Raw genomic sequence first — 27036 nt, forward strand, 5'->3', positions numbered from 1 at the left:
CTTGGATGCGGGATGTCGTCTCACGTTAAAGACGCTACACAAATGCAAATTGTTATTTTTGACTGGCAAACTGGCGGAGAGAATAACGCCTGTCCGAATTTCAATTTCATTGAATAACACACATATCTGAATTTCAACTAGCGAAATTCCTTCAGGGGCTGACGATAACGGCACCAATTATGATTAAATAATGTTGTACATTTACACAGCGAATGGGATTGAAATTGATCGTAACTTCACTCACAACCAACACTTGTTTTTAACAGACAAGCGTCACGCCTGGATGGGTCTAATTACAGGACCAAGAGGATAAGTGCCAGTACGCCAAATTATTGTACGCACCTATGCAGGTTTAAAATTCAATTTTTCTGTTTTGGCAAAATCTCTCGAGTTCCAAAAAGATTTGGCTGAGCTTGAAGCAACAGTATAAGCTGACCACTCAACACGATCGATCGGATGATTAGACCAGCGAGCAGATTTAAAGGCAATTTTAAAGAGAAGTGTGAAGCTTTGTGCATCAGCCAAACCCAGTGACCGCCAACTCTGCAAACTGACTGACAGATGCCAAGGTAGCAGCAACAACAACTCAGCCCAGAAGTAATGAAATGCAGTGATTTTCGCACCCAGAGTTACGCTGCTTGATCGTTCTGCCGCGATTGAAAGACATTCAACTGGAACTGCTGTGTGTCAGCAGAGAGAGACCTCCCTCTAATGTAATAGCAGACCACGTTCAAGCCCAAAGGGAGTCACCGCCTGCGTTCTGATCAGCAACAGACGGAACTGAGCGGAGCCGCACCCCTCGGTGTTCCCGGTTGTTGCTCTCTGCCTGGCCATCATTCACTCCGGAACTGGGGACCGAGCAGCTTCACACCCGCTAACTATGGACGCTCTGAAGTCAGCCGGCCGGGCGCTGATTCGGAGCCCCAGTATTAGCAGGCAGAGCTGGGGCATGGCCAGACACCAGAGTAAGTTTTTTTTGCTGAAATGCTGGGCGCGTTACAAATGACAGGCTGAAGAGGGAGGCGGCTGGCAGCGAGCATCTGCTCACAGCCATTGGCGAGATTCCGAGTCTACCTTTTAAACAAAATTAAACAAAAAGAAGCTGCATTTGGAGGATTGCATGATCGAGGTTGCAGTGCTTGCCTGTCGTTTTTAAAATGTAAAATGGAAATTTCTGTTTTGTACTACTTGGGCCTTCCATACAATTAAAACGGTACATGTTTCTCTGGGTCCTCACGCCCGTCCTTTTGGAAGACTTTTTATCTTTTCGAAAGATTGCGTTTGGGTGGAAACATTCATATGTGAATAATTCCATGGCTACGTCATCTATATTGTGCCTTTTAGTTTTTTCAAACAAAAAACCGTCTGTGCTCGTATACGACTTAATGTGTTTGTAATATATTTAAACTGTAACAAGTGATATCTAATAGACTGATTTGCATGGAATGGTGGAGTTGGTGATACTGGATTGGAGTGAGCTGGTGTTCTTTTTTTCAGTGAGTTGCGTTTGTAGAAATTGCATTTCCCCCCCCCCCCCCCCGCCCAACTCTTTGTTGGGTTGCTTGCATTTCTTAGTGTTTAGTTTGAAGCTAATTGCAAACTGAGCACAAGGTTTTTTTCTTTTCGTCCATGATTTAGTCGGTTTCAAACAAATACCATTTCCTATTGAAATACAAATATACAAGAAAAGATGGGTTGTGCATGTGAGCGGTAAAAGAAGCCTGCTCTTTCGTAATAGACAAAAATAATATTCGTGTATGGTGTTCGAGAGAGTTCCCGTGCAAATGTGCCAACTTAATATTGATGCAGTTCCTATTATAAATAGGACAGGATACAGTCCAATTTCAGCATTCAGTTGAAATTTGGATGTGTTGGTTGTTGGCTCTGAATTTTTTTTCTCTGCCTGTGATATATTTTTTTCAAATTAAGGTGGCCCTTCGGCACTGCTTGACAATTTGGGAGAACACTGTCTCATGATTTGTCCTGCCACCTAATCTTCAGTTATCTACAGAGGCAGTTTGGATGAAAGTGGTTGAACTTCTTGCCATGACATTGGTACCCAGTACAAGTTTTGTGTATGTAGACTAGGCAGGAGCAATACTCTGGAAACTTTGTTTGTTAGGTGGACTTGCTCCACTTCAATGCAGACTGTGATCAAAATCTACTAAAGAATGCACTTCCTGTGGCAATTCTTGCAGGTCTTATTCTCAAGATTGAAACCTTGAGAGAGCGTGCTGTTGAGATAAGTGAACTTTTGCACTGGTTATGGACAGAGACTTTGGGCTTGAGATGAGTCATTCCTGGAACTGGCTTGCTGTTTTTAGTGCTGATGCTGATGTCCCATTACATTGAAGAATATTTCATATCCAGTCCTGAATCAACTAGTGTACATGCAAATAGTAATTCATGAAGAGCTGATAACTTGGACTTTGCCTGGAACTGAGCAGCTTCCTGTCTGCAATATCTAATCTTGATGTCAGGAAGGCATCAGACAGCATTTCAGAACAAAACATTTAACTTAAGGAAGTTAGCATGAGCAAGTGGCCTTGCTTAACTGACCGTCATGTTTTAGTTGAGGTTCGTGAGAGTTTAGTGAAGGGTCACCGGACCTGAAACGTTAACTCTGATATTTTTTCCTTCACAGATGCTGCCAGACTTGCTGAACTTTTCCAGCGACGACTTTTTGTCATGTTTTAGTGACTAGGAGGACATCTGACTCTTCACCATCCAGGATACACAAGTGCATGCCTCAAGGAACAATAAAAACATAAGGAATAGGAATAGAAACAGGTCATTTGGCTCAATGAGTCTGCTCTGCCATTCAGTGAGACTGTGGTCGTTTTACTAATCTTCAACCCCACGTTATCCCTGTAACCCTTGATTACCTTGCTGATTTAAAACATCTGTCTTTCTCAGCCTTGAATTGAATTAATGACTCAATCTCAACAGCCCTGTATGAAAAAAGGTTCCACCATTTCACTCAAAGAGCCAGGAGGAGACATGAGAAGTTGTTGGTAGATAGGATCAAGGTAAACCCTAAGGCTTTCTATAGGTATTTAAGGAATAAAAGAATGACGAAAGTAAGATTAGGCCCAATCAAGGATAGTAGTGGTAAGTTGTGTGTGGAGTCAGATGAGATGGGGAAGCGCTAAATGAATATTTTTCAACAGTATTCACTCTAGAAAACGACAGTTGTTGTCAAAGAGAATACTGAGATGCAGGCTACTAGACTAGGTGGGATTGACGTTCACAAGGAAGAGGTATTAGAAATCCTTCAGAAGGTGAAGATAGATAAGTCCCCTGGGCCTGATGGGATTTATCCTTGGATCCTCTGGGAAGCCAGGGAGGAGATTGCCAAGCCTTTGGCATTGATCTTTAACTCGTCATTGTCTACAGGAATAGAGCCAGATGACTGGAAGATAGCAAATGTGGTTCCCCTGTTCAAGAAGGGGAGTAGAGACAACCCTGGTAATTATCGACCAGTGAGCCTTACCTCTGTTGTTGGTAAAGTGTTGGAAAAGGTTATAAGGTATAGGATTTATAATCATCTAGAAAAGAATAAATTGATTAGGGATAGTCAGCACGGTTTTGTAAAGGGTAGGTCGTGCCTCACAAACCTTATTGAGTTCTTTGAGAAGGTGACCAAACGGGTAGATGAGAGTAAACCGGTTGATGTGGTGTATATGGATTTCGGCAAGGCGTTCGATAAGGTTCCCCACAATAGGCTATTGTACAAAATGCGGAGGAATGGAATTGTGGGAGATATAGCAGTTTGGATCGGAAATTGGCTTGCTGCAAGAAGACAGAGGGTGGTAGTTGATGGGAAATGTTCATCCTGGAGACCAGTTACTAGTGGTGTACCGCAAGGGTCGGTGTTGGGTCCACTGCTGTTTGTCATTTTTATAAATGACCTGGATGAGGGCATAGAAGGATGGGTTAGTAAATTTGGAGACGACACTAAGGTTGGTGGAGTTGTGGATAGTGACGAAGGATGCTGTAGGTTACAGAGAGACGTAGATAAGCTGCAGAGCTGGGCTGAGAGGTGGCAAATGGAGTTTAATGCAGACAAGTGTGAGGTGATGCACTTTGGTAGGAGTAACCGGAAGGCAAAGTACAGTGCTAATGGTAAGATTCTTAGCAGTGTAGATGAGCAGAGAGATCTCGGTGTCCATGTACACAGATCCTTGAAAGTTGCCACCCAGGTTGACAGGGCTGTTAAGAAGGCATACAGTGTTTTAGCTTTTATTAATAGAGGGATCGAGTTCCGGAACCAAGAGGTTATGGTGAAGCTGTACAAAACTCTGGTGCGGCCAGTATTGTGTACAGTTCTGGTCACCGCATTATAAGAAGGATGTGGAAGGTTTGAAAAGGGTGCAGAGGAGATTTACTAGGATGTTGCCTGGTCTGGAGGGAGGGTCTTACGAGGAAAGGCTGAGGGGCTTGAGGCTGTTTTCATTAGAGAGAAGAAGGTTGAGAGGTGACTTAATTGAAACATATAAAATAATCAGAGGGTTAGATAGGGTGGATAGGGAGAACCTTTTTCCTAGGATGGTGACGGCGAGCATGAGGGGGCATAGCTTTAAATTGAGGGGTGAAAACTATAGGACAGATGTCAGAGGTAGTTTCTTTACTCAGAGTAGTAAGGGAATGGAACGCTTTGCCTGCAACGGTAGTAGATTCGCCAACTTTAGGTACATTTAAGTTGTCATTGGACAAGCATATGGATGTACATGGAATAGTGTAGGTTAGATGGGCTTCAGATCGGCATGACAGGTCGGCACAACATCGAGGGCCGAAGGGCCTGTACTGTGTTGTAATGTTCTATGTTCACTAGCTTCAAAGATTCCTTCTCACCTTTTAAAGAGTGACCCCGTTATCTCAAACTCTGCCCTTTGTCACTGTTGAGAGCGATTTTAGGAACAATGCATTTGCATCCACCCTGTTGAGTCCCCTAAGAATCTTGTTTGTTTCAATAAAGTAACCTGTCTTCTATACTCCAATTAGTATATGCCCAAGGTATCTAACTTGTCCTCATTAGACAGTGCCTCCAAACCTCGTGTACCTTCTCTTGTCTATGTTGAATGTCAGTATGCCATACCTTAGATAAGGGGCCCAAAACTGTTGACAGATTTTCCATTGTGGTCTGGTGAGCACCCTGTATAATTTTAGAAGGATTTCCCAATTTTAATACTCCATTCCTTTTGAAATAATGGCCAACATTCTGTTTTCTTTCCCTAATACCCACTGAACTTGGATGCTAGCATTTTTGTGTTTTGTGAGCAGTACTGCCTTCTGTAGTATTTCTTCATTTAAATAATATTCAGTTCCCCTATTCTGCCTGCCTTCTTCCCATGTTATATTCTATCTGCCAAGATTTTGCTTAACATGTTGACATCCTTCTTTCGACTCATATGTCATCCTCACTGCTTTCTTTCACAAGTATTTCTGTGTCGTCTGGAAACTTGGCTCTTGTTTGTTGTTGGGGAAACCTTAGAATTTATTACAAAAGATGGAATAGCAGAGCATTTAGCAATGCATAATTTGATGAAGCAGAGTCACCATGGATTTCTAAAGGGGCAAACATGCCTGAGAAATTCTTTGAGGACGTTGTAAGCAGGCTTCAAAGGCCATCATGACTGTGTGTCAAGCACCGTGTCAGGATCATTTAATGTGGTTTAGAGGTCCATGTTCTGTCCTTGACCTTTCTCCTAGACCTGTCTGACTGCAGACACAGGTCTGCTGCCACACTGTAGGGGTTCTATCGGTCCTTCGAGACCACACTGACCCGCCAAAGAGCATCCCAACCAGACCCATCGTTCTACCCTGTCCCTGTAACCTTGTATTTCCTATGGATAATCCACCAAACCTGCACATCCCTGGATGCTATGGGCAATTTAGCATGGCCAATCCATCTAACCTGCACATTTTCAGGCTGTGCATGCAAATGGAGGAAATCCATGCAGACACAAGGAGAATATGCAAACTTCACTCACCCCGAGAGTGGAATCAAATCTTGGCCCCTGGTGCTGTGTGGCAGTAGTGCTAACCACTGAGTGCTTCCTTCATCTTTAGTGGTCACTGTCCTGAGTTCAATATTGTGCTAAGTTTCTCAGAAGGATTCTGGTGAAGATTTTGCCAGATTTCTTTTATGATTGCTAAAATATTGCAAGTTTTGTTCTGACTTATAAAGATGGAAATGGAGGCATCTTTGTATTTTTGCCAGACAGTTCAGTGGTCCACATTGACCGAAATAATTCAATAAGCTTCTGGAATAGGCATTTAAGCGCTTCAGTACTAAATCGATTTAATTTTGATGCTTGGAGATCCCTTGAACCAAGAAATCATTTCAGCCAAAACTTTGTTGGCTTTGAAGTCATGCTTGGGTAATCAAATTGTAATTGGTTTGAATATACGTTGTTTCCCTCACTGTTTGCTGTTTTGTTCACAAGTACGGGAGGTGTGCTGTTAATGTTTATTTGTGAGCTAAATACTTCGATTATTTTTGCCTCTTTACTTGTCAATGACAAAAACAGACCATGGCATGTAATATGCAGGAGTGTTAGATTGCTAATGTTACCTTTTTATCTTGATACCATCATGTAAACACATTACAAAAACTGTTTTTTTTATTATAGATTCTATGGGTGTCTTTAAGTTACTGGTAGTGACTCGCCCAACATTTCAACTCTTATTCGCTTCTGATTTTAGCTGTTTTATGAATTTCTTGGAATTCTTGAAATTCTATATCAGATTTCCACTAGTCACAGAAACTTTGTTCTCTGCACTGCTCTTTCAGAATAAGTTACTTTGTTGCAGAAGATTTATTATTGGCATGTTTCTTCAGATTTAGCTGGCTTTGGCTGAGGTGTTTTCTAATATGTGTTTATTGAGGTAGCCTGGAACACGGATTCAAAAAGTGCATATACTGCTTCCAAGAAAGGACATTTCTTGATAACAATACAGATATTGTTAAAGGCTTGAGTAAGGTGAAATAGGTCCACATCCAAAAATCTTGGTTTTAGGTTGTCTGTAAAATATTGTGGATATAATTTATGTAGTGAACCAAACTGGCTGAATACTGCTCTTTTGCCAAGATAAAAGATAATTGGTAGGCATGTTCTTGTGGTGCAGTGTTAGTATCCCTACATTTGGGCTAGAAAGTCCAGGTTTAAACGTTTCCTTACATGAAGGCATGTCATAACAGGTTTTTTTTTAAAAATCAAAGTTTGAAGGTGACTGGTTGTCACATGACATCTATAATTGAGCCTTTCAATCTCAACAAAGTGTGAAGTATAATTTGAATAGTAGGAAATACGACTACTTGTTGGATGCTCACTGTAATGTTTGGGAAGTGCGGGGAAGAGAAGGGTCACAGTTGGAAGACTTAAATGCCCGGATTCTGTTCTGAACCTTTTTCACCAGCTCATGGTAAACTTCCAATTAAGTAAAATAACTTTGATTTGACTTAATCCTTTGATTCTTCTGGAACAGTAAAGTACTGCCATTACTAGACAATAACTTTACATGTTGGCTATTTTTGTTTAAATTTGGCAACTCTGGCATAGTGGCTTGAGTACAGTGTGGGTGGTCTGGCTCTTAATTTTGAGTTGGCATGTGCATTATTGCAGCAATAATTATCAATAAAGAATTAGATTATTTATGTGTCTCCCACTCCTCTTGCCATTTTTTCACTCCTCCTCTCTCCTTCTGAAGATATCCATATCTTTACTGTGAGAGATAATGGGAACTGCAGATGCTGGAGATTCCAAGATAATAAAATGTGAGGCTGGACGAACACAGCAGGCCAAGCAGCATCTCGGGAGCACAAGATGCTGCTTGGCCTGCTGTGTTCGTCCATATCTTTACTGTGTTTTGTTGCACATGTGAGTACTTTTAGATACAGTGCCTCATTCTAGTCATTGTTCATCTGTGTCATGAGTGTTGACAGATATTGAATTCTCCGCAGTATCCGAGGCTATGCCTGTTAATTTATACATCTGAATTTTTTTTTGTTTTAGAATACGTGTGATGCTGACAAGGTTTATTGCTCATTGCTGGTTACCTTGAGGAGGTGTTGTTGAACCTTTTCCTTGAGGTATTGTATTCCTGGGCTGCAAAGGGATATGAAGACAGTAATAAGATGAAAAAAGAAATGTATGTAAGAGAAAAAGAAGGAAAATGGAATGCAGTCCGAGCCAGATGGCAGTGAAACTGAAAGAGAAACAAAGAACTGTGGATGCTGGAAATCAGAAATTGCTGGAAAATCTCAAGTCTGTCAGCATCTGTGAAGAGACAGCAGTTACTGCTTTGGGTCCAATGACCCGTCTTCTGAACATGGTTTCTGATTTTGTTGGTAATGCGATTCTGATGGTTGTAGTGAAATGAAAAATTAATGCTTTCTCTCTTTGCCCACAATTCCAACTTATTCAAAGGAGTCGTCAGTTTGGAAATTTCAGACATATTAATTATAATCTTCCAAAACTCTTTGGATTCAATAATTGTGCTTTTTGGATTTGAAAACTGCAATTCTTACTCCTATTATTGAAGAATACAACCTAGATATGCAAAAATTTCCACATATTTATAATTGGATTCTTCATTCAAGATGGTGTCTACGTGGCATGGATGACAGTAGTGCTCCATAAATTGCCAATTTTCAGCCCTGAAAAGCATTCAGACTTGGCTTTCTTTGGCTGTTTCTGCGTGACACTGAAAATAATCAATTCTTAAATTCTGTTTTGAGATGTGGATTGTTTCTGGCTAGTCCACCATTGGCTGCCCATCCATAATTGACCTGGAGAAGTTGGTAGTAAGATACCTTCTAGAACCATTGCAGTCCTTGGAATGCACGTACACATATAGTGCTGTTAAGAAAGGACTTCCAGGATGTTCACCATCTGACTTTTTAAAGTGAAGGGATGACAATTTCATTTCAAATCAGGAAGATGCGGCTTGGAGAGCAACAGGGATGGCAGAGGTCTAATGAACCTGCAGCTATTGTTCTTCTAGGTGGCAGAAATCATGTTTGAAAGATGCTGTCTGAGCAGCTTTAGTGAATTACTGCAGTGCATGTTGTAAATGGTATGCAGTGCGGCCACTATGAAGGGCATGAATGTGGCCAATAGGATGCCATTCAAGTAGGCTACTCTGTTGTGGATAGTTTTAAAACTATTTAATGTTGTTGGAGTACACCATTCCAAGATGTGGAGAGTATTCCCTCACATTCTTGACTTGTGCCTTTATAGATGGTAGTCAGGCATTGGAAAATCAGGAATTAAGTAACTCACAATAGTATTCCTTGCCTTTGGCCAGCTCTTGTTGATTCAGTTTCACTTCCAATGAAAGGTATCACAAGAATGTTGTCAACTGGGGATTCATAATGGCAATGCCATTGAACATCCTGGAGCGATTGTTTGATTTTCTCTATAGATGGCCATTGCTTGGTACTTGTGTGGCATAAATGTTAGCTGCCACTTATTTGCTTAAGCTTGAATGTTGTCTAGGTGTTGCATATGAAAACAAGCTGCTTCAATGTGAGGAATCATGAAGGGTGCTGAACACTTGTACAATCATCTGTAAATATCCCCACTCCTGATGGAATCAATCTTATTGATGAAGTAGCTGAAGATTTTGGATGCAGTATGCCACAGGAATTCCTGCAGTGATGTCCTGGGACTGGATGATTGACCTCCAACAATCACAACTGTCTTTCTTAGTAGGTTAGAATTGTATATAATACAGAGTTTTCACTCTGATTTCTATTGACTTCAATTTTGTCAGAACCTTTTGATGCCATGCTGCCTTAATGTTAAGGGCAGCCATCACACCACACTTCTGGAATGTAGCTTTTTAGTTTATGTTTGGGCCAAAGCTGGAAATGATGTCTGGAACTGAGTGGCCTGATGTTACCTAAACCGAGTGTTGGTGAGCAAGTTCCTTTTGATACCACTGTCAATCTCTTCCAAAATCTAATGATGCCATGCTTCTAGGAATTCTCGTGCAAGTCACTGTTTTGGCTTGTCCTAGGATGGATGTGTTGTCCCTTCTGATCTTAAACCTATATCATCTAGTTCTGGACTCTCCTCACCGAAGTAAAAAAAGACCTTGGCTATTCACCTTATCAATGTCCGTCATGATTTCATAAACCTATATAAGGTCACCCCTCAGCCTCTGATCCAGGAAAAATGCCGTACCCTGTTCAGCCTCTCCCTATCGGTCAAACTCTCCAAACTTTTCAACATCCTTGTAAATCTTTTCTGCACCTGCTCAAGTTTAACAGCATCCTTCCAATAGAAAGATGACGAGATTCGTAGACAGATGACTTTTGAGGTTAGAGGATCTAAGGGATGACGAAGGGTGAGACAGTGAAGGATTTTGAAAACAAATGAAACTTAGAACACCAAGACATTGTTTAAGTTTCTTTTTCTTTATTCATTCACGGGCTGAGGGGCTTCGCTGGCTAGGCAGCATTTATTGCCCACTCCTAATTCCCCACAGGGCAGTTCAGAGTCAGTCACATTGCTGTGGAATCATATGTAGGCCAGACCAGGTAAGCGTGGCAGTTTCCTTCCCCAAAGGGCATTAGTGAACCAGATGGGTTTTTCCGAAAATTGACAATGGATTCACGGTCATCATTAGATTCTTAATTCCAGATATTTATTGAATTCACGTTCCACTATCTGCCATGGTGGGATTTGAACCTGGGTCCCCAGAATGTTATCTAGGTCTCTGGATTAACAGCCCAGCGAAAATACCACTAGGCCATTGCCTCATGTGGGCACTAATGTAAATGTTATGAAACGTAATGTCACAAAATTAGGACTCTTGTGCATCTCTCAACCTACCTACCTCCAAAGGAATGATTAACCATTGTCAGTCTTGGAATATAAAAACAGTGTATATTTAATTCCTATGTTACTTAACATGCCAGCTTATCAAATTTTCCATAATTTATGATACCAGGCCTGTTGTAAATAGGTAATAGGTTTTTTTATAGTCACTTATGAGACAGGGGCACCGCTGCCGATCAGTATTTTGTTATTGTCTGTTGATTTGAGTAGATTTATTATTGTCATATATACCGAACTACAGTGAAAAGTAATTTTCTTGCATGCAGTACAGGCAGATCATTTTATCCAAAGTGCATTAGAGTAATAGAACAGAGGGAAGAATACAATGTTATGGTTGCAGAGGAAGTACACAAAGAGCGAGGTCAACATTAACTTTAAAGTTAAAATTTGAGAGCTCCACTCAAAAGCCTAATAACACAAGGGAATAAATCATTGTGGAATCTGTGGTATGTCTGTTTAAGCTTTTGTCTTCTGCCTGACGAAAGAGTTTAGAAGAGATTGTAACTGGGGTGTGAGGGATCTTTGATTGTGTTGGCAGCCTTTCTGAGGCAGTGAAAAGTATAAATGGAGTCAATGGATGAAAGGTTGCTATGTGTGATGGACTGAGCTGTGTTCACAACTCTGTAGTTTCTTATGGCAACTGCACTGCCCAGGATCTTCTGAAGCTGTCATGCATCTGGATAGAATGCTTTCTATGGTGCATCTATAAAAATTGGTAAGAGTCCTTATTGACATGCCAAACTTCCTTAGCTTCGAGAAAATAGATGCGTTATTCTTTCTTGACCACCAGATCAACATGGGTGGACTAGAATAGATTGTTGGTGATCGTAACTCCTAGGAATTTGACGCTATTGACCACCTCCACCTTCGAACCATTGATGTAGACAGGGGTGTGACCTTCACCTTGCTAACTGAAGTCAATGATCAGCTCTTTTTTGTTTTGCTGATGTTGAGGGAGAGATTGTTATCTTTACACCATGCCACCAAGCACCTTATCACTTTCCTGTGTTCTTTCCTTAGTTGCCCTTGAGAGGATGGTGCTGAGCTGCCGCCTTTAACTGTTGTAGTCTACATGCTGTGGATTCAGGTCTTTGAGTGTGCATAAACGCATATAAGAACAACAACAATGTTTGAAGCCAAAACTGGAATTGAGATGTTAAATGTTTTCATTTTTTTTTCAATTTTGCTCAGCAGTGTTCTGAAAATTGAGAACATTTTTAGTAATTCCCCTGAAGTTCTCTTTTCCTTCTATATTCAGGATCTAGGCTAAACTAAATTGGGTTGCTCTGCCCTTAAAAAGAATAAATCTGACAAATGTTTACCAGGTGAGGCTTAGCTCTGATTATCCATTTATAGTGCTTGAAAAACACTTTCTCTCACAACCTTTTATTCCTCCCTTCAATCATGTTGCTCCCATCCTGTATATTGTATCTGTCCTACATTGGTGCCTTTTCCTTTGATTGAAGTACTTACCTCCTAATATGCATCTTCAAGGAACTTGGCATACCAACATGATTTTACCATTGAACTATTGCTTTATTTCAATGCTTTAATTAAAAGTTTTTGCTTGGAAACTTCTAATCCTCCTAAAAGCCTTGGCTTGAAATTGATATTATTATTTAGAAATGTGACAGTGTGAACTGAAGTTGGATCATTCAGTGTTCCAAACTTCAATAACAACTTGCGCTTATATGTTGCCTTTAACATAATGAACCATACTGAAGTACTTCACAAGAATACCATAAGACAATGAGAAATTGGGGTAATTGAGCAAAAGCTTGGTCAAATAGTTAGGTTTTTGACAGTTTCTGAAAGAAGGGCAGCAAACTCTGAAAGTTGAAAGGCTGGAAGGTGTAAGGAGGATAGGATGTAGGATCTAGGCAACTGAAAGTACAGCCAGTAATAGTGAAGTGATTAAAATTGGGAATGTACACAAGAAGCCAGAATTGGGGGACCCACAGAGATCTTGAAAGATTGTGGAGTTGGTGAAGATCACCGAGAATGGAAAGGGACAAGGCAATAGAGAGATTGAAAACAATATTGAAAATTTAAAAATCAAGACATTGCTTGATGGGGTGTGTCCGAGGAAAAGAAAAGTGATAAATTAATTAGACTTGCTGTGAAATAATGCACAGGTAGAGTTTTGGATGACCTCAAATTTATGGACAGTAGAATGTGAGAGAACATCTGGGAGTGTGTTCGAACAGTCTAGTTTGGAACTAACAAATACGTGAAGAGAATTTCCCATGATGCCCCATGGCCAGTCAAGTTGTTGACCTGTGAGTTCACTCATTGGCACCTGTTAGGTTTGTATTTGGAAAATTAATGCATCTTGATGAATGAGACATATTATTCATTGAGAGATGGCAACTGAAAGAGGTACTTGCATATATTCATACTCATACAGGTAACAGGCCAATTTCACCACTATTATTCAATCGTACAGTATTTACAAAGTCAGGAGGAGGAGTGTAATTTGGTGGGCAAGTTGTACCCCATTTAAGTCACATTCCTGATTTCCATTTCCTGTCCCTTCACTCATGTCGGTCCCAGCCCCAATATGCACGCACCACCGACTCAACCTTAAGTACCTTTTCACTGCCATCCTTGGTGGAAAACATGGTACCTACCCACTGTGAGGGTTAGGTTACCCAAATTCTAGCCCTATTCTTTTTTCACCACTTTTATTTTGCTACAGTTGATGTACGCTTTCTAGCAGCCACATTCATTAAGTGTATTGGAAGCAGAAACCTTGACTAATTTGTTTGCACCCAGCTTAGTGGTGCGAAGGCTAATTAATATATTATAATTGCTTCAATGAACTTAATCCTGACCAGAAATTAAACCTGTGAACCTCTGAGGTGGGTGAATTTTTCTACAATTAAAGAAAATGATTAGCATTTATATGTAATGCCTTGCAGAAATAGCAAAGTGTTTCATATTTAACATATCAGGTTATTAGCAGGGGTAGATGCTTGAAGAGAAAGAAGATTCGGGCACGTGGGATTGGGATGATTATATGTGTTATAATGGGTCTGGGCGGGATGCTCTTTGGAGAGGCAGTATGGACTTGTTGGCCAAATGGCCTGTTTCCACACTAGAGATTCTGTGATCAATGAACATTGGAATGCTTTCCCAACCTTGAGTGAATTTGAACCCACACCCCTGTTTTGATTCTAATGCTAATCATCTGTGTTTGCAAATTTTTAATCCATTCATTGAGGTGTGGACATTTTTGTGGTGGATGACCAATGAATAAAGAACAACAGGTTATCACCAAATGTTTTACTTAGCCCCTCAGGAACCATTATAAAGCTGTTTACTGGCGTAAACTGTTGGTTTGAGGATGAATTCTGAAAGAGCTACCCTTGTTGACTGGTTATCCTTCAGTGCTCCCATTTCCCCACTGAGTTTGCGTTATCCAAAGAGCTTTGATTCCGTGAGGGTAAAATAGGTCCATGCCACGTGAGATCCTTTATGTCCGTCCAATTGGTCTGCACCCCTGCGTGCTGGCTTCAAATTAACTGCGGTAGAGGTTGAGACTGTTACAGATCTCCTGCTGGAAGTGCCTTTGCAGAGAAAGTCTGGAGAAAAATGCAGTGGTTTTTGTCAAGGTTTGTCCTGAACAGCTCCGTGATGTGGGACTGTGTGCTCTACAGTCTGTTCGCCAGGATGCACACAGACAAGCATCAACTGTGCCTGGAGGACCCGTCAACTCAGTGAAAGACACTTTTTGGTCTATCTGAAGCTCGTTGGTCCCCCAGAACAAGGAGTTGACTTTGACCGAGTGTTGCAGACTGGCATGTTTCAAAGTCCAGGGCTACATGCTGAGCGACGCACTAAAGCTTGGGACAGCTGCTGCCGAGGTGCAGTGGTATAAGACCACTGTGAGAGGTCTTCCTGCTGAAGATAAATGGATGTCCATTTGGTTATTGAGCCCTCCTAGTGCCCCACAAGTATGTAAATACTCGTATCTTTTGTATAAGGGAGGTCTTTGGCTTTTTTGGATAGAGTCGAAGTCCAATGTTTATTTGTTTACTTGATATGCTGAACTGTGTGTGTGTGTGTGTGTGTGTGTGTGTGTGTGTGTGTGTGTGTGTTATGGGGTTTTTAATGAATAAAGTGTTTTTATTTCCAAAATATAATCAGCATGAATGGGCTTGTAACAAATTCTGGCGGCTGAATATTCACTGCACTTGATCTTTTTCTATTTAGCTCACACTTCTAACTTGGTTTTCACTTTAAGATTTTAAAAAAGATTTAAGATTTTAAATATTGTCAATTTTTTCCAAGTAAATGGGTTTTTATTTTCCAATGGGTTGCTGATCTAAATGCCACCCATTTTATACTATTAATGTAGACCAATTTCACTCTAAGTCGGAGAGCAAAGTCTGTGTAATGTGTTCCCAGTTGTTTATTTTGTGATAGTTTTACTTTGTTCACATCTGTGTATTTGCCTCCTGGGTGTGTGTAATTTGACAGATATTGTGCTAATATAAATTTGAAAGAAGAGCAGCATTCTAAAATGCCTTTGTCTAAATGTAAAGAACCAAGAACATTCAGCGGCAATGGACTACTAAATATTAATGATTTTCTATTTTGTATGAGCTGGAGAGGGAGACCTTTTTTTCAAATCTAATTTTCTCTGAACTCTTCCCACATTCCAATCAAAGATGTGCTACAAGTGGCACAACACTGTGTCCATGTGTCTATCATGTTTCCAACAGGGTTTTCATCATGTTTAGGGAAGTCTTTTCACAGTAGAGTATAAGAAATTGAGGAAATGTCAAGCATGTTCTTTCTGAGTAGATCACATTAATGAGGAACAAAGTAAGAGACAGAAGGTCTCCTTCTCAAGCAGAGTACGTTAAATTATTTAGTAGCTATTATTTTATGTGGATGCAGAGCTCTCAATTTTTGTGAAATATCAGTAGTAAGATTTTTGATCAAAAGTGTGTGTATGATCCATATCTCATTTGCTTTTGTTTCAACATAGCCTTACAACATAGTCTCACAATTTGAGTTTTGATTCAGTTTTGTAATGCGTAATTTTCAGACTGCTTAGAGGTGGCTATGTTCATTGACTGAGTTGCCATGGTTACAGTTGCTGACAGCAGGCCTGGCCACTGCTGCTAGACGTAGATTATTTTAAACTCCTGTGCTCCTTTCTGTATGTTACTTCATGCAGATAATATAAGTCTGGATTTCATGGGGCTATAACCATATAGCTCATGTTGCTCTCAGCCATGTGAATTGTAAAAATCACATTATAGTGTTGTTTAACAGTTTGTATCCATGTGAGTGGGGCAGGCCTTGTATAATCCACATTCTTCAAACAAGACATCTATAAAGGGCCTCATTGGGGGGAAAATAGCAAAGGTTTAATCCGAAAGAACGAGGATGAATTGAAGAAAAGTACTAAAAAATCTGAATGTATCATAATTCCAAAACTTTTGTTGCCTACTCTTCACCATGATTGCGCAATCCCACGACAAGTTCACCCCCTATTCAGGAAGGTCTGAGAGCTATCCACTTTATTTCCTTGAGTAGAGACTTGAACAGTTTCCATCCACCTCAGCCTTTCTTCACCTGACTGAGCTGATTTGTACTTTGAACATAGAATCCCCAGAGTGTGGAAGGAGGCCATTCAGCCCATCAGGTCTGCAGTGACCCTCTGAAGAATATCCCACCCAGACACAGGCCCCCAACCTATTCCTGTAACCCAGCATTTACCATGGTTAATTCGCATAGCCTGCACATCTTTGGACTATAGAAGGAAACCAACAGGAATTTGCATCCCTGGCAGAGTGAGGCAGCAGTGCTAACTGCAATGCCACCTTGCTGCCAAAATAGCTTCTGCTTTAACTCATTTAACTTTTTCCAAATCAAAGCTGTGGCTGTTGGTACTTGTATGGGTGTCGTATATATCTGTCTCCTTTGTGTGTTATGTGGAACATTTCTTGTTCCAGTCCTACTCAGGCCCTCACCACAACTCTTTCGCCACAACGTAGATGCTGTAATTTGGTGTTGTTTCTAGATGCCATCAAGAATTGGAAAAGGTTAATCAGTTTTACTTCCAAACTCAATCCCTCCCTTATATTGTCCATCTCTGACTTATACCTTCCTGGACTTCCGTTTTGCCATTTCCCTGGAAAAATTATGTACCAATGTTCATTACAACCTCACTGACTTGAGCACCTTGCCTTGCTTACACTTCTCCAAACCCTGCTTCCGTGAGAATTCCATTCCATTTTGTCAGTTCTCCATCTGTCACATCTGTTCCAATAATACCACTATCCACCCAGTGTGCCCCTGACATTTTTTTTTGCGTCACTTGAGGATACCTCTCCCTTTGTGGTTGACAAGTTGCTCAATCATGTTTGGCCCATCTCTTGCACTTCCATCCCCACCCCTTTTCTCTCTCTCGTAGAACAGCAATAAGATTACCTTTGTCCTCACTTTCCACCTCTACCACCCTCTACATTAAAACAGTTATCCTCTGCCATTTCTGCCACTTCCAGTGTGATGCCACCAGAAAACACATCTTCCCCTTTTCAGTCAGTATTCCAAGGGGAACGTTTCTTTTGGGACAACCTGGTTCACTTTTCCATCGTTCCTAACACTCCCTCAGTTCCCCACATTCCCATGCAATTGCATAGAAATGACCCTGACCTTCCAGTTGCTTGCCATTCTGATAGTCCTCCTTATTCCCATGCTAACATTCCTTTTTAAGCCTTGCTACATTATTCCAGCAAAGCTCACTGCATGTGAAAGAACTGCGTTCCCTTTTTGGGTTAGGCAACTTGCAACCTTCAGGATCCCATCCTCCATTTTTCTTATATCCCCCACTTTCCCTCGGCTGTGTCTATTTGGATCTTGTTACTTTGCGCTCAGCAGATTGGACACATTTTCTCCTTTTCACATTGAACATTTACTGCTATTGCACCTATCTATTTCTCCTTAACTACATTATCATTGTCTTTGTCCTTTGCTCGGAGCGCTGTCACTGCCTGTTCAAATGCTCCTCCTTTCCCATGTCAACAGCATTATAACCACAATGTTTCGGCTCCTTTCAGTTCTAAAGTTGAGTTGTATCAGACTTCAAATGTTGCTTTTCCATCCTCTCAGATACTGCCAGACCTGCCAAGTTTCTCCAGGATGTCGTTTTTATTTTAGATCCGTCATGCAAAGACTTTAAAATTAAATTTGTACTGGGCTTTACTTTCATTCTGACATTGTGCATTTCAATAACTTGACCATGTTCCATTTCTGGCTTTGTTTTACCTGACCTTTGGTTGTGTTAACAAAGTGTAGAGCCGGAGGAACGCAGCAGGCCAAGCGGCATCAGAGGACCAGGCAAGTTTCCAGTTCCTCTATGGCTGCCTGGCCTGCTGTGTTCCTCTAGCTCCACACATTGTTATCTTTGACCCTAACATCTACAATTCTTGCTATCTCATTTGGTTGTGTTGATAAATCTTTCTATTTTTTTGGGGGTCCATGATCTGTACATCCTTCCTACCTCCATCTTGTGACAGGCCTTAGATATTTTGGACTTGTTTTACCTACTCCTGTTTTGATGTCCATACTGAATTTGGCTTTATCACTGCTCCCTGTTCCAGTGACTTATTGTCTACCCTCCTTATTTCTTCCACATAATGCGCTATCGTTAAACAACCCGAGTTCCCTTCGTTGCATTGTCCTTGTTCTATGAACATTAAGCAGATAACAGAGGCCAGTCCCATGATGGGCCTGTATTGTTATTCATTGTTTTGACTTTTACTTCTGTCTCAAGTCAAATTTAATTCATAAACATGATTTTTCTGTTAGATTTTGGAAAAGAGAGTCAAAGCTGCCAAAGCTGCTTGCATTTTTTCCTTCTCTGTACAATGCAATGTCAAATTTGAAAATATCACACAAATTTATACTGGAGGTGAGAAGGATGCTGATTGTTGACTTACCAATCAATGAGTTAGGTGATGCCGTAGAAAGCAGCAGTAAAGTATCATCTCTCCAAGCTCATGGTTAGTTCAAAAAAAGATAGAAGGCTTAAGTATATTCCTTTTTTGTTTACCAAGAACTGGCGTATGCATCTGTGACTTCTAGCAAGCATAAATCAACAATATTATAAGCTCAGTTGACTACTTTAAATTGGGTGTTGGTTTAGCTTTCATCACACAGAATTGTTCAGCAATTGCTACCTAATCAGATCACCGCTGACATGTTTTTGTTCTGGGCTTTGCAAGCATGGAGTGGTTGAGTGCATCCTCTATTTTTCCCATTTTGAACAACTGAAAGAATATGGCGTTTTGGTTCAGCAAGGCAGTTGTTGTGATGTAATGTTTATGCTCTTGCTTTTGCAATGGCACTGGAATTCATACACCTCATTTGATTTTTGTTGCAATTTGTTTCGGTAAACTAGCCATCTATTTCTGTGTGCATTGTCTCTGCATGTTGAACACTGCTGAAAACTTCCTGCTGGTCTCGACACCATTCTGCCTAGTTTTGACCTCTGAATACTGCTATGCTGAATGCATATGTTGTCCTCACTTCACTTCACTGCAGTGCCTTAGGATAGTTATTAAATGAAAGTTGTAAAATGTTGCTTGTCTGTGACAGTTGTGAGAAGGAGCACAAGTTAGAATTGAATTGCAAAAGCTCAGCTTTGATGAACCAACATATTCTTCCAATTCAAGATGATTTTATTGTAACTTAGTGTTGTAGCTGGCAATACACATCTCTGCATTCCAAAAATCTGTATTTATGCTTTGCTTTTTTAATGCTGTAGTGTAGCCTTTTCTATCAATCTTTCCAATATTTCCCAGCTGGGGAAATCCTTGACTCACCAACACCACTACTTCTCTAAATTATTTTCTATATCCTACACTATATAATCGACAGTTTCCCAGAACTCAGGCTCTTGATTTATCGTGTTTACTCTTTCTTTTGATTTATTTACAGTTATGTTGCTGTAGTCGTACTAGTACCAATAGACCAATGTTATGGTGATGTTATGAACATCCAGTAATAATTCAGTTTAAAATCTACAATTTGCGGAGCTTTGATCAAGACTCATGTTGCAGTTTTCAGTATTGCATTTCAGAACGGGATATATATACACCTTAGAGGGGTTACAGCCTGTAATTGATCAGAATTATATAATTGTTTTAAAGGGTTAAAATTATGAAGACATGTTGTATAAACCAATATTGTTAAGTTTTTACAGTCTTGTTTGTGATCTATTTCATAGTTTTGAAACTCTGGAAAGGATTCATGTGGAGTGAATATTTTACTCTGGGAATCCAGAGCCAGTAGATACAGTTCCACTGAACTGAAATCTGATTGGGACTGAAATTAGGAAGTGTGGTTTCAAGCAAATAGAGGAAAATTATTTTTCGGAATGCTGGCTCAGTTGACATTTTACAGCTGACATATTTTTATTAAGTAAGGGCATCAAGGTAAATGGAGCAAAGACCGATTAAATGGACTTGCTACAGATTAGCTGTAATTAAATTGAATTATGGGTTATACCTGAATTATGGGCTGAACAGCCTACTTCTGTTCTCAAGTTGCTGTAATTAGTACCTGCACTACTTAATATCATTAATTGTGCACTTGTCTGTGCAGTAGCTTTTGTTTGAACTGTAAATGATACAGCATTGCCTTTGAAGAAGTTTTATGTTGATTACAACCTTTTAAACTCAAGTATTTCTGATGAACACATTGCCATTGATTCTCAACTTTTGACTCTGAGTAGGTGGCTGCTTTGTACGTGATAAGAATGCTAAAATTCCTGACGATAGTTCTCTAACTTTAATGCAAAGCTTGTTTTTCGGAAATTCATGTACAATTCTAGTAAACTGTGTGATAACATTTGAGTGCCTACAAAAGTTGAATTGGCTTTTTGTAAATTTAGAGAGGGTTATTTTGGGTAAAGGGTATAACCAGGCACTAAATGCATGTTGCATGTGTTTATGAGAAGTGCATGTTGGCAAGTGATGTGGCATGATATTTTGGTCCTAATTTCTCATTACCATAACTTGAACATGCCAAGAAATGCTAAAACAGACACCTACAGGTTTAGTGTGGAGATGTCGATTAAATGTAATTGCTACAGAGCTGCCCAATATGTGGGCTTCATGATCCACTTGCACTGAAAGTAGGGATTACATTGACTGACACGTTGCAGATTAACCAGAGCAATATGGCCTCGACTACGTGCTTTCTTTGCCTGGTGATTTCATAGTGTAGAGTAGCACCGCACTTATTATTAGGCGGTATTCTCAGAATTATTTCCAGAATAAACATTGACAACATTAGTGAAACCTTGGCAAAATGTCACACAAAACATCGTGGCATCTCTGTCATTTTTAAACCTACAACAGTTAATGAATGGTGAAATATGATGCCCCTTTTAAGTAGCACTTGAAATTGCCAGCAATTACTTACTCCCAGTCAACTAGTTACCGTTAGGGGATGGAACTGGCTTATGCTGAGTATGGAAAGTGAGTTACAATAGGCTTGGGATTTTTTTTTCACTGGAGCATAGGAGGTTGAGAGGCAACCTTTTAGAAGCTTATAAAATAATAAGCGGATTAGGTAGAGTTAATGATAGTTGTCATCTCCCCAGGATGGGGGATTTCAAGACCATCGGAGGCATTTTTAAAATGAGAGGAGAGAGATTTTAAAAAGACATGAGGGACAAGTTTTTTTTTACAGCAGATGGTTTGCATGTGGAATGAACTTCCTGAGGAACTGGTGGATATGGGTACAGTTACAATGTTTATAAGACATTTGGATACATACATGAATTTGAAAGGTTTGGAGGGATATGGGCCAGGAGCAGGCAGATGGGACTAGTTTAGTTTGGGATTATGATAACAAAGTGTGAAGCTGGATGAACACAGCAGGCAAAGCAGCATCTCAGGAGCATAAAAGCTGACATTTTGGGCCTAGACCCTTCATCAGAGAGCTGTCTCTGATGAAGGGTCTAGGCGAAACGTCAGCTTTTGTGATCCTGAGATGCTGCTTCACCTGCTGTGTTCATCCAGCTTCACACTTTGTTATCTTGGATTCTCTAGCATCTGCAGTTCCCATTATCACTGATACATTTAGTTTGGGATTATGTTTGGTATGGGCTGGTTGGACTGAAGGGTCTGTTTCTGTGCTCTATGGCTCTCTGAACTAAGCACCACAATGTTACACTGGCTCCTTTATAGAGCCCTTTCAGTCAATTAATGTCAGCTAATCCTCTGGGAGACCATTCCTAATGCTTGAGCCTTTGTGGGGATGGGAGTGGGTGTTAGATACAGCCACAGTGCTGTTAGGGCGGTGTTCCAGGATTTTAGGTCCAAAGTCAGGAAAGAACCAGTATACTCTCAAGTCAGGACTGAGAGAGACCTGGAGTGTAACATTCTGGTGGTGGGGTTCCCGTGTGTCTGTTGTCCTTTTGTCCTTCTAGTTGGTAAAGGTTGATGGATGGGAAGATGCTATCAGACGAGCATGTGGGTTACTGCAGTATATCTTGCAAATAATACACACTACTGCTGCTGTATGTAATTGGTGAGAGAAGTGAATGTCGAAGGTTATTGCTGGAGTGCCAAACATGTTACCTGCTAAACAATCCACATACACTTTGCAACAGCACATTGAGGATGCAACATGTCTGTATGGCTCTTTTTACTTCCAAACTAGCAGGCTAGTTGCTTTGAACCTAGAGTTGGTATTACCAAAAATTCAACCCAACAACTTCTTCCAGAAGCTGCAATTTGATTTTTTTTGTTTACATGTCAATGCAAATGGGTAACGTGGAGAACAATATGACTGTTGTCTTAGAAACTACAATTCATTCTTGGCATGTGTCCATTGTGTAACTTTGACATACCAGTGATTCTGATTTAAGTTTTCTGTTTATCGCTTTTTTCTTGGCATAGCTGGTAACACTGTATGGAACTGAATGTAACAGCTCTACAAAGCTGTCATGCAGATTTTTTTATAGTGGAAAATTGATTTCATATTTGTGGAATTGTAAAGCTTGTGGCGCATCTGAAGATTGTTGTGTAACTGTTAATGACTAGCTTTTTAGAATTTTGGTATCATAAGAAATTTTGACCACATTTGCATTTTTAATGTTATTGAATATTTGATATGAAAATGATCATTCCTAAAAATGATAAACATTCACTACCAGGTTGGTAAAGCTTTGTGTACATGGGATGTGAGTTTGCTCGCTGAGCTGGAAGGTTCATTTTCAGCGAGCAAACTCCCATCCAGAACCTTAACCTGAGCTACAAATTTTCTCAAAACTCGCTTTGTGTATGCCTTTAAAATGCATACATGTAGAGTTCTTCTGTTTGTTCTAGTGCTGTGGTTTAATGCTGTCTGCTTTCATGAACATAAAACAGCCCTTTTGCATCATCAGAACATTAATATTAAAACTAACAATTTAACCCTGTTTTAAATCATGTTTCTGTAGATTAGAATGATTGAGAAAAATATTGGCAATATTTTGAAGCATGGATAATTTGATTTCTACAAATAATAGTGCTGCTACTTAGTGCCTTGAAATAGAGATGGCTTGCTTCCACACTAAATCAGTACTTCCTGAGATGGCTGATGGCAAAACAAAGATTAGAAGGCCATTGTTTGCCACCTTTATAAAATGGTGCAATGTTTGGGTACTACCGCTAATGTCCTGTGGTCAACATAGAGTGCTGTCGCCATTGCTCCTTCCTATGCTAGTCTAAGTAACTGCTTTGTAATCTCTGAGGGAAGATGGTCCATGAACAATTCCCAGTAAAACAGATTCTTATCTTCAATAACAGAATGCAGCTTATTACATCTCAGTAATTCTATAGAAGTTGCATAACTATTAGGCATATTAATATTACTAACAAGATATAGGTAAAATGTGTCAGCATCTGTTATCAGAATGCCTCAGGCTGCACCCAGTGGTATGTATGTCAGATTGAGTGAAGCTTCAACTTGGCTTCTACATTAATTATTTCATGTCCATTGAATAATCCAACATCATCCCCAAGTTTTACTCTCACTTTAGGTAACTCGTTAACCCTATGGACAGGCAATAAAAAAAATTGGCCAGCCAGCAATGCCCATATCCCATAATGAATAAATGTTAAAAATTATGCAGTTATAAATAACTATTTTGTTCACCACAACTACTTGGGGGAGACGGAGTAAACTTCACAAATTCAAGCAAACTGGTGGTCTAACAATTCTTCCAGAATGCGTGTGTTTTGAATGTGGAAGATCAGAAGATTGTTGGCTTGAGGATCGTTGTCTATATGTTAATCATTTGTTTATCTCACTTCTGGAGTATCCTTTATCTTGTCAATAGGTTTTGCTGAGGACTTGGTTGACTGGCATTAGTGATTGTTCGTTATCTCATCTGCGGGGCCTTTGATTTCATGAATGTCCTCATGGAAGACTTCATGCTTATAAAGGAAGCAGTTTCATCTTAATTACCATCTACTGAACATCTCTTGGAAAAGTTTGGATGTTGTGAATGGCTTCCATCATTCTGTGTATTTCTTTATTTGGTTGGTTAGATTTCTTTTGCACCAGTGTCATCAATGATATTAACTCCTGTGTGCAGCAGAATACTGTGCTGCCAGAACTGGTTCACTTGTAAATTTGCTAACGATCTTCGGTAGATTGCAGTTGAAATTAATCCATACAGTATTTGGTTGTTGTCTTAGATCTTGCTGATAGTTATCTTCTGAGGATTCTTCTGTGGTATCAGGGATGGAAACAGTTTCCTGTAATCCAGAGAACTTTGTTCCCTGCTGATAACATCTAATAAATCTCAGACTCCAATGTAAGTGATTCCACTAATTGAAACTTCTGCACAAGTTCCACCAGTAATCTTGGGAGCCCTGTAAAGTCTTCCAGTAGTTGTGTTTTCCTTAGGTGGTTGATAGTTTTTTTTTTAATCAAATAGTTGAACTACAGTAATAAATTGTGGAATGCTGAGGGCAAAACTAGTTTCTTTACTCAAAAGTAAGCTTAAATGGCTCTAGATGACATAAACATGCTTGAATATCACTTTTTTTTGTTGCAGCGACACTCAGTGTTTCTTAATGTTATTAGTTACTCTACTTGCAAACATGTCTGTAGGCTGTAACTCCTGTCTAACTCTGAAGAAGTCATATCAGACCCTAGATATCACATCTGCTTCTCTTTCCTCATATGCTGCCAGACCTCCTGTGTTTTTCCAGTATTGCCTGCGGCTGTAACTTCGTGTTTTTGCCAAATTATTTGGTCAGAAAAGGCAAAAGCACCTGCCCCTGTACCAGGCTGAAATTGAGTCAAATGTCGAGTAACATAATTAGGTTTAGTCATAGCTGGTTGCAATAGACCCTTTATTTCCTTAGGAATGTCTCCTCCACTGGAAGTATATCTTCAAATGTGAGAAGCTCATCCAGTGGAGGTGGTTAATATAGATGCCTATATGTGACCCAGTAGTTCTGGGATTGTTCCTGAATTCTACACTTTGGAAGTGACCTTTTTAAAGAATTTGCCATAACTGGATGTACCCTGTGCTTGAGACGTTTTATTCCACAGCACTGATAATGACTCTTAGTATCTGATGTTTTGGCTACTTCTTGTGTTGGCTTATTATGTGTACTTTGTTATGTTCTTTTGTGTGGTTAGATTGTTCTTTCTTCAGATTGTGTTTGTGAATTTTCCTGGTTTCTGCTTCCTTGAGGATTTGGATAGCTTTTTCCAAAGTTAAATCATCCTCAGGAATGTAAATATCTGATAAAGAACGATTAAAAGTTCTGTCAATAGTTCTTTGTCTCTTATGAATGCTGATTGCAATTTTTCACATGTTTTAGCTAATCTGTAGATATTATTAATGAAATTTTTACAGATTCATGGAAATTGAAATTGTTAAATTGCCTGTTCAAGAGTTCTTTATCATTTAAGTTAAATAAATTGTCAAAAAGCTGCTTAATGTCCTCAACGGTAAAACCGGGCAACTTATCACATCCTTAGTTATAGAATCTGTTGAGTATATTTGAATTAATTTGAATTGCTTCTGATTTGGTATTCAATTTTGAAGCAGTTCCATATGTTGGGAACTGTTTTCTCCATGAATTTCAATGTTGTGTCCTGTTAGCATGACCTCTGAAATCTGTTCGAAGGTCTAATGTATTTTTCTATACCTCCTTAGTGTGTTCATCACTGGTTATTTCTGCGAATGTATTTTTAAAGCATGTAATTTCAGTTTTATTTTAAGCATGATGTTTTATAAGTTTATCTTTTTGCATTCAAAATGATTATTTAATTTTGACTTGCTATAAAGCTTGCTCATTTTGTTGCAGCTCTTTTTGTGTGGCAGTCTGTTTAAATCTGGATGTCTGAACTGTATCTGATTCTGCTGATAAAGCTTTAATTTGTATTGCTTATCACTCTAGTGATTTGTTGCTTTCGGATCTGAAACTTGTGTTGTAAAGGACTTTGAATTTTCAAACAATTTAAAAAATATAAATTCTACGCTTTAGCAATATTCTTCTAATGAAACTTTTTAAATTCCTTTAAACATTTCAAAGTTTATAAATTTGTCAAATAGCTTATTTTAGCTTCTAAATTGTTAAAATAATCTTCCTGGCTTTAGGAATGAATATAGAAATTTCTTGTTCTTTTTTGCTTCTTAGGATGTTTCCTGACTTTTGAGCAAAATAAAAGGTTATGCCTTTCTTGTTTGGTAGATTCATGTCCTTTTATCTAACAAAAGAGTACATTTGTATTCCTTCTGCAAATAAAATATTCTGTCGTTTTTTAGTTTCTCTTGCCCCTGAAATTGTTTGCTGGCCTTAGTGTATGGATTTATGGTATTTAAATTTGTTTCTGATATTGTCATAAAATTATTGCCATACTTCAGGTTTTGCTGCTTTTATTCTATGGCACCCATCTGAGACTGCAGCAAATGCTTGCCTTACCAGTAGGTGGTCCCATTTTATCTTCCCAGCCTGGATTTTGTGTGATTCAGGTAGATTTTCTACCCCTTTTGCTTGCAGATCAACTTCGAGAGTCATAGAATTATATAGCACGGAAACAGAACCTTTGATCCATCTCATCTTTGTTGACCAGGTATCCTAAATTGACCTAGTCCCATTTGCCAGCATATGGCTCGTATCCCATTCCTTTTCACCTACCTGTCCAA

General features: G+C 39.6%; 1 protein-coding gene across 5 annotated transcripts in view; it reads left to right on the top strand.

Moving 5' to 3' along the window:
* Positions 1–415: 415 nt before the first annotated feature.
* Positions 416–27036, top strand: part of LOC125452703 (low density lipoprotein receptor adapter protein 1-B-like) — a 102176-nt gene continuing 75555 nt past the window's right edge. The window contains exons 1-2 of one of the 5 annotated variants that reach the window (XM_048531412.2): positions 421–965; positions 2645–2790. Coding sequence is in view for 3 of the 5 variants with exons in the window: in XM_048531411.2 (XP_048387368.1) it covers positions 881–965 (85 nt within the window). In the remaining 2 variants the exon portion in view is untranslated. Of the gene's footprint in view, positions 966–2644; positions 2791–2920; positions 3030–27036 lie in introns of those variants that run through there. The other 4 variants (XM_048531411.2, XM_048531409.2, XM_048531410.2 and 1 more) reach the window with 4 other exon arrangements.

The sequence above is a fragment of the Stegostoma tigrinum genome, chromosome 4 (assembly GCF_030684315.1).
Source record: "Stegostoma tigrinum isolate sSteTig4 chromosome 4, sSteTig4.hap1, whole genome shotgun sequence".
In the NCBI taxonomy this organism is placed as follows: Eukaryota; Metazoa; Chordata; class Chondrichthyes; order Orectolobiformes; family Stegostomatidae; genus Stegostoma; species Stegostoma tigrinum.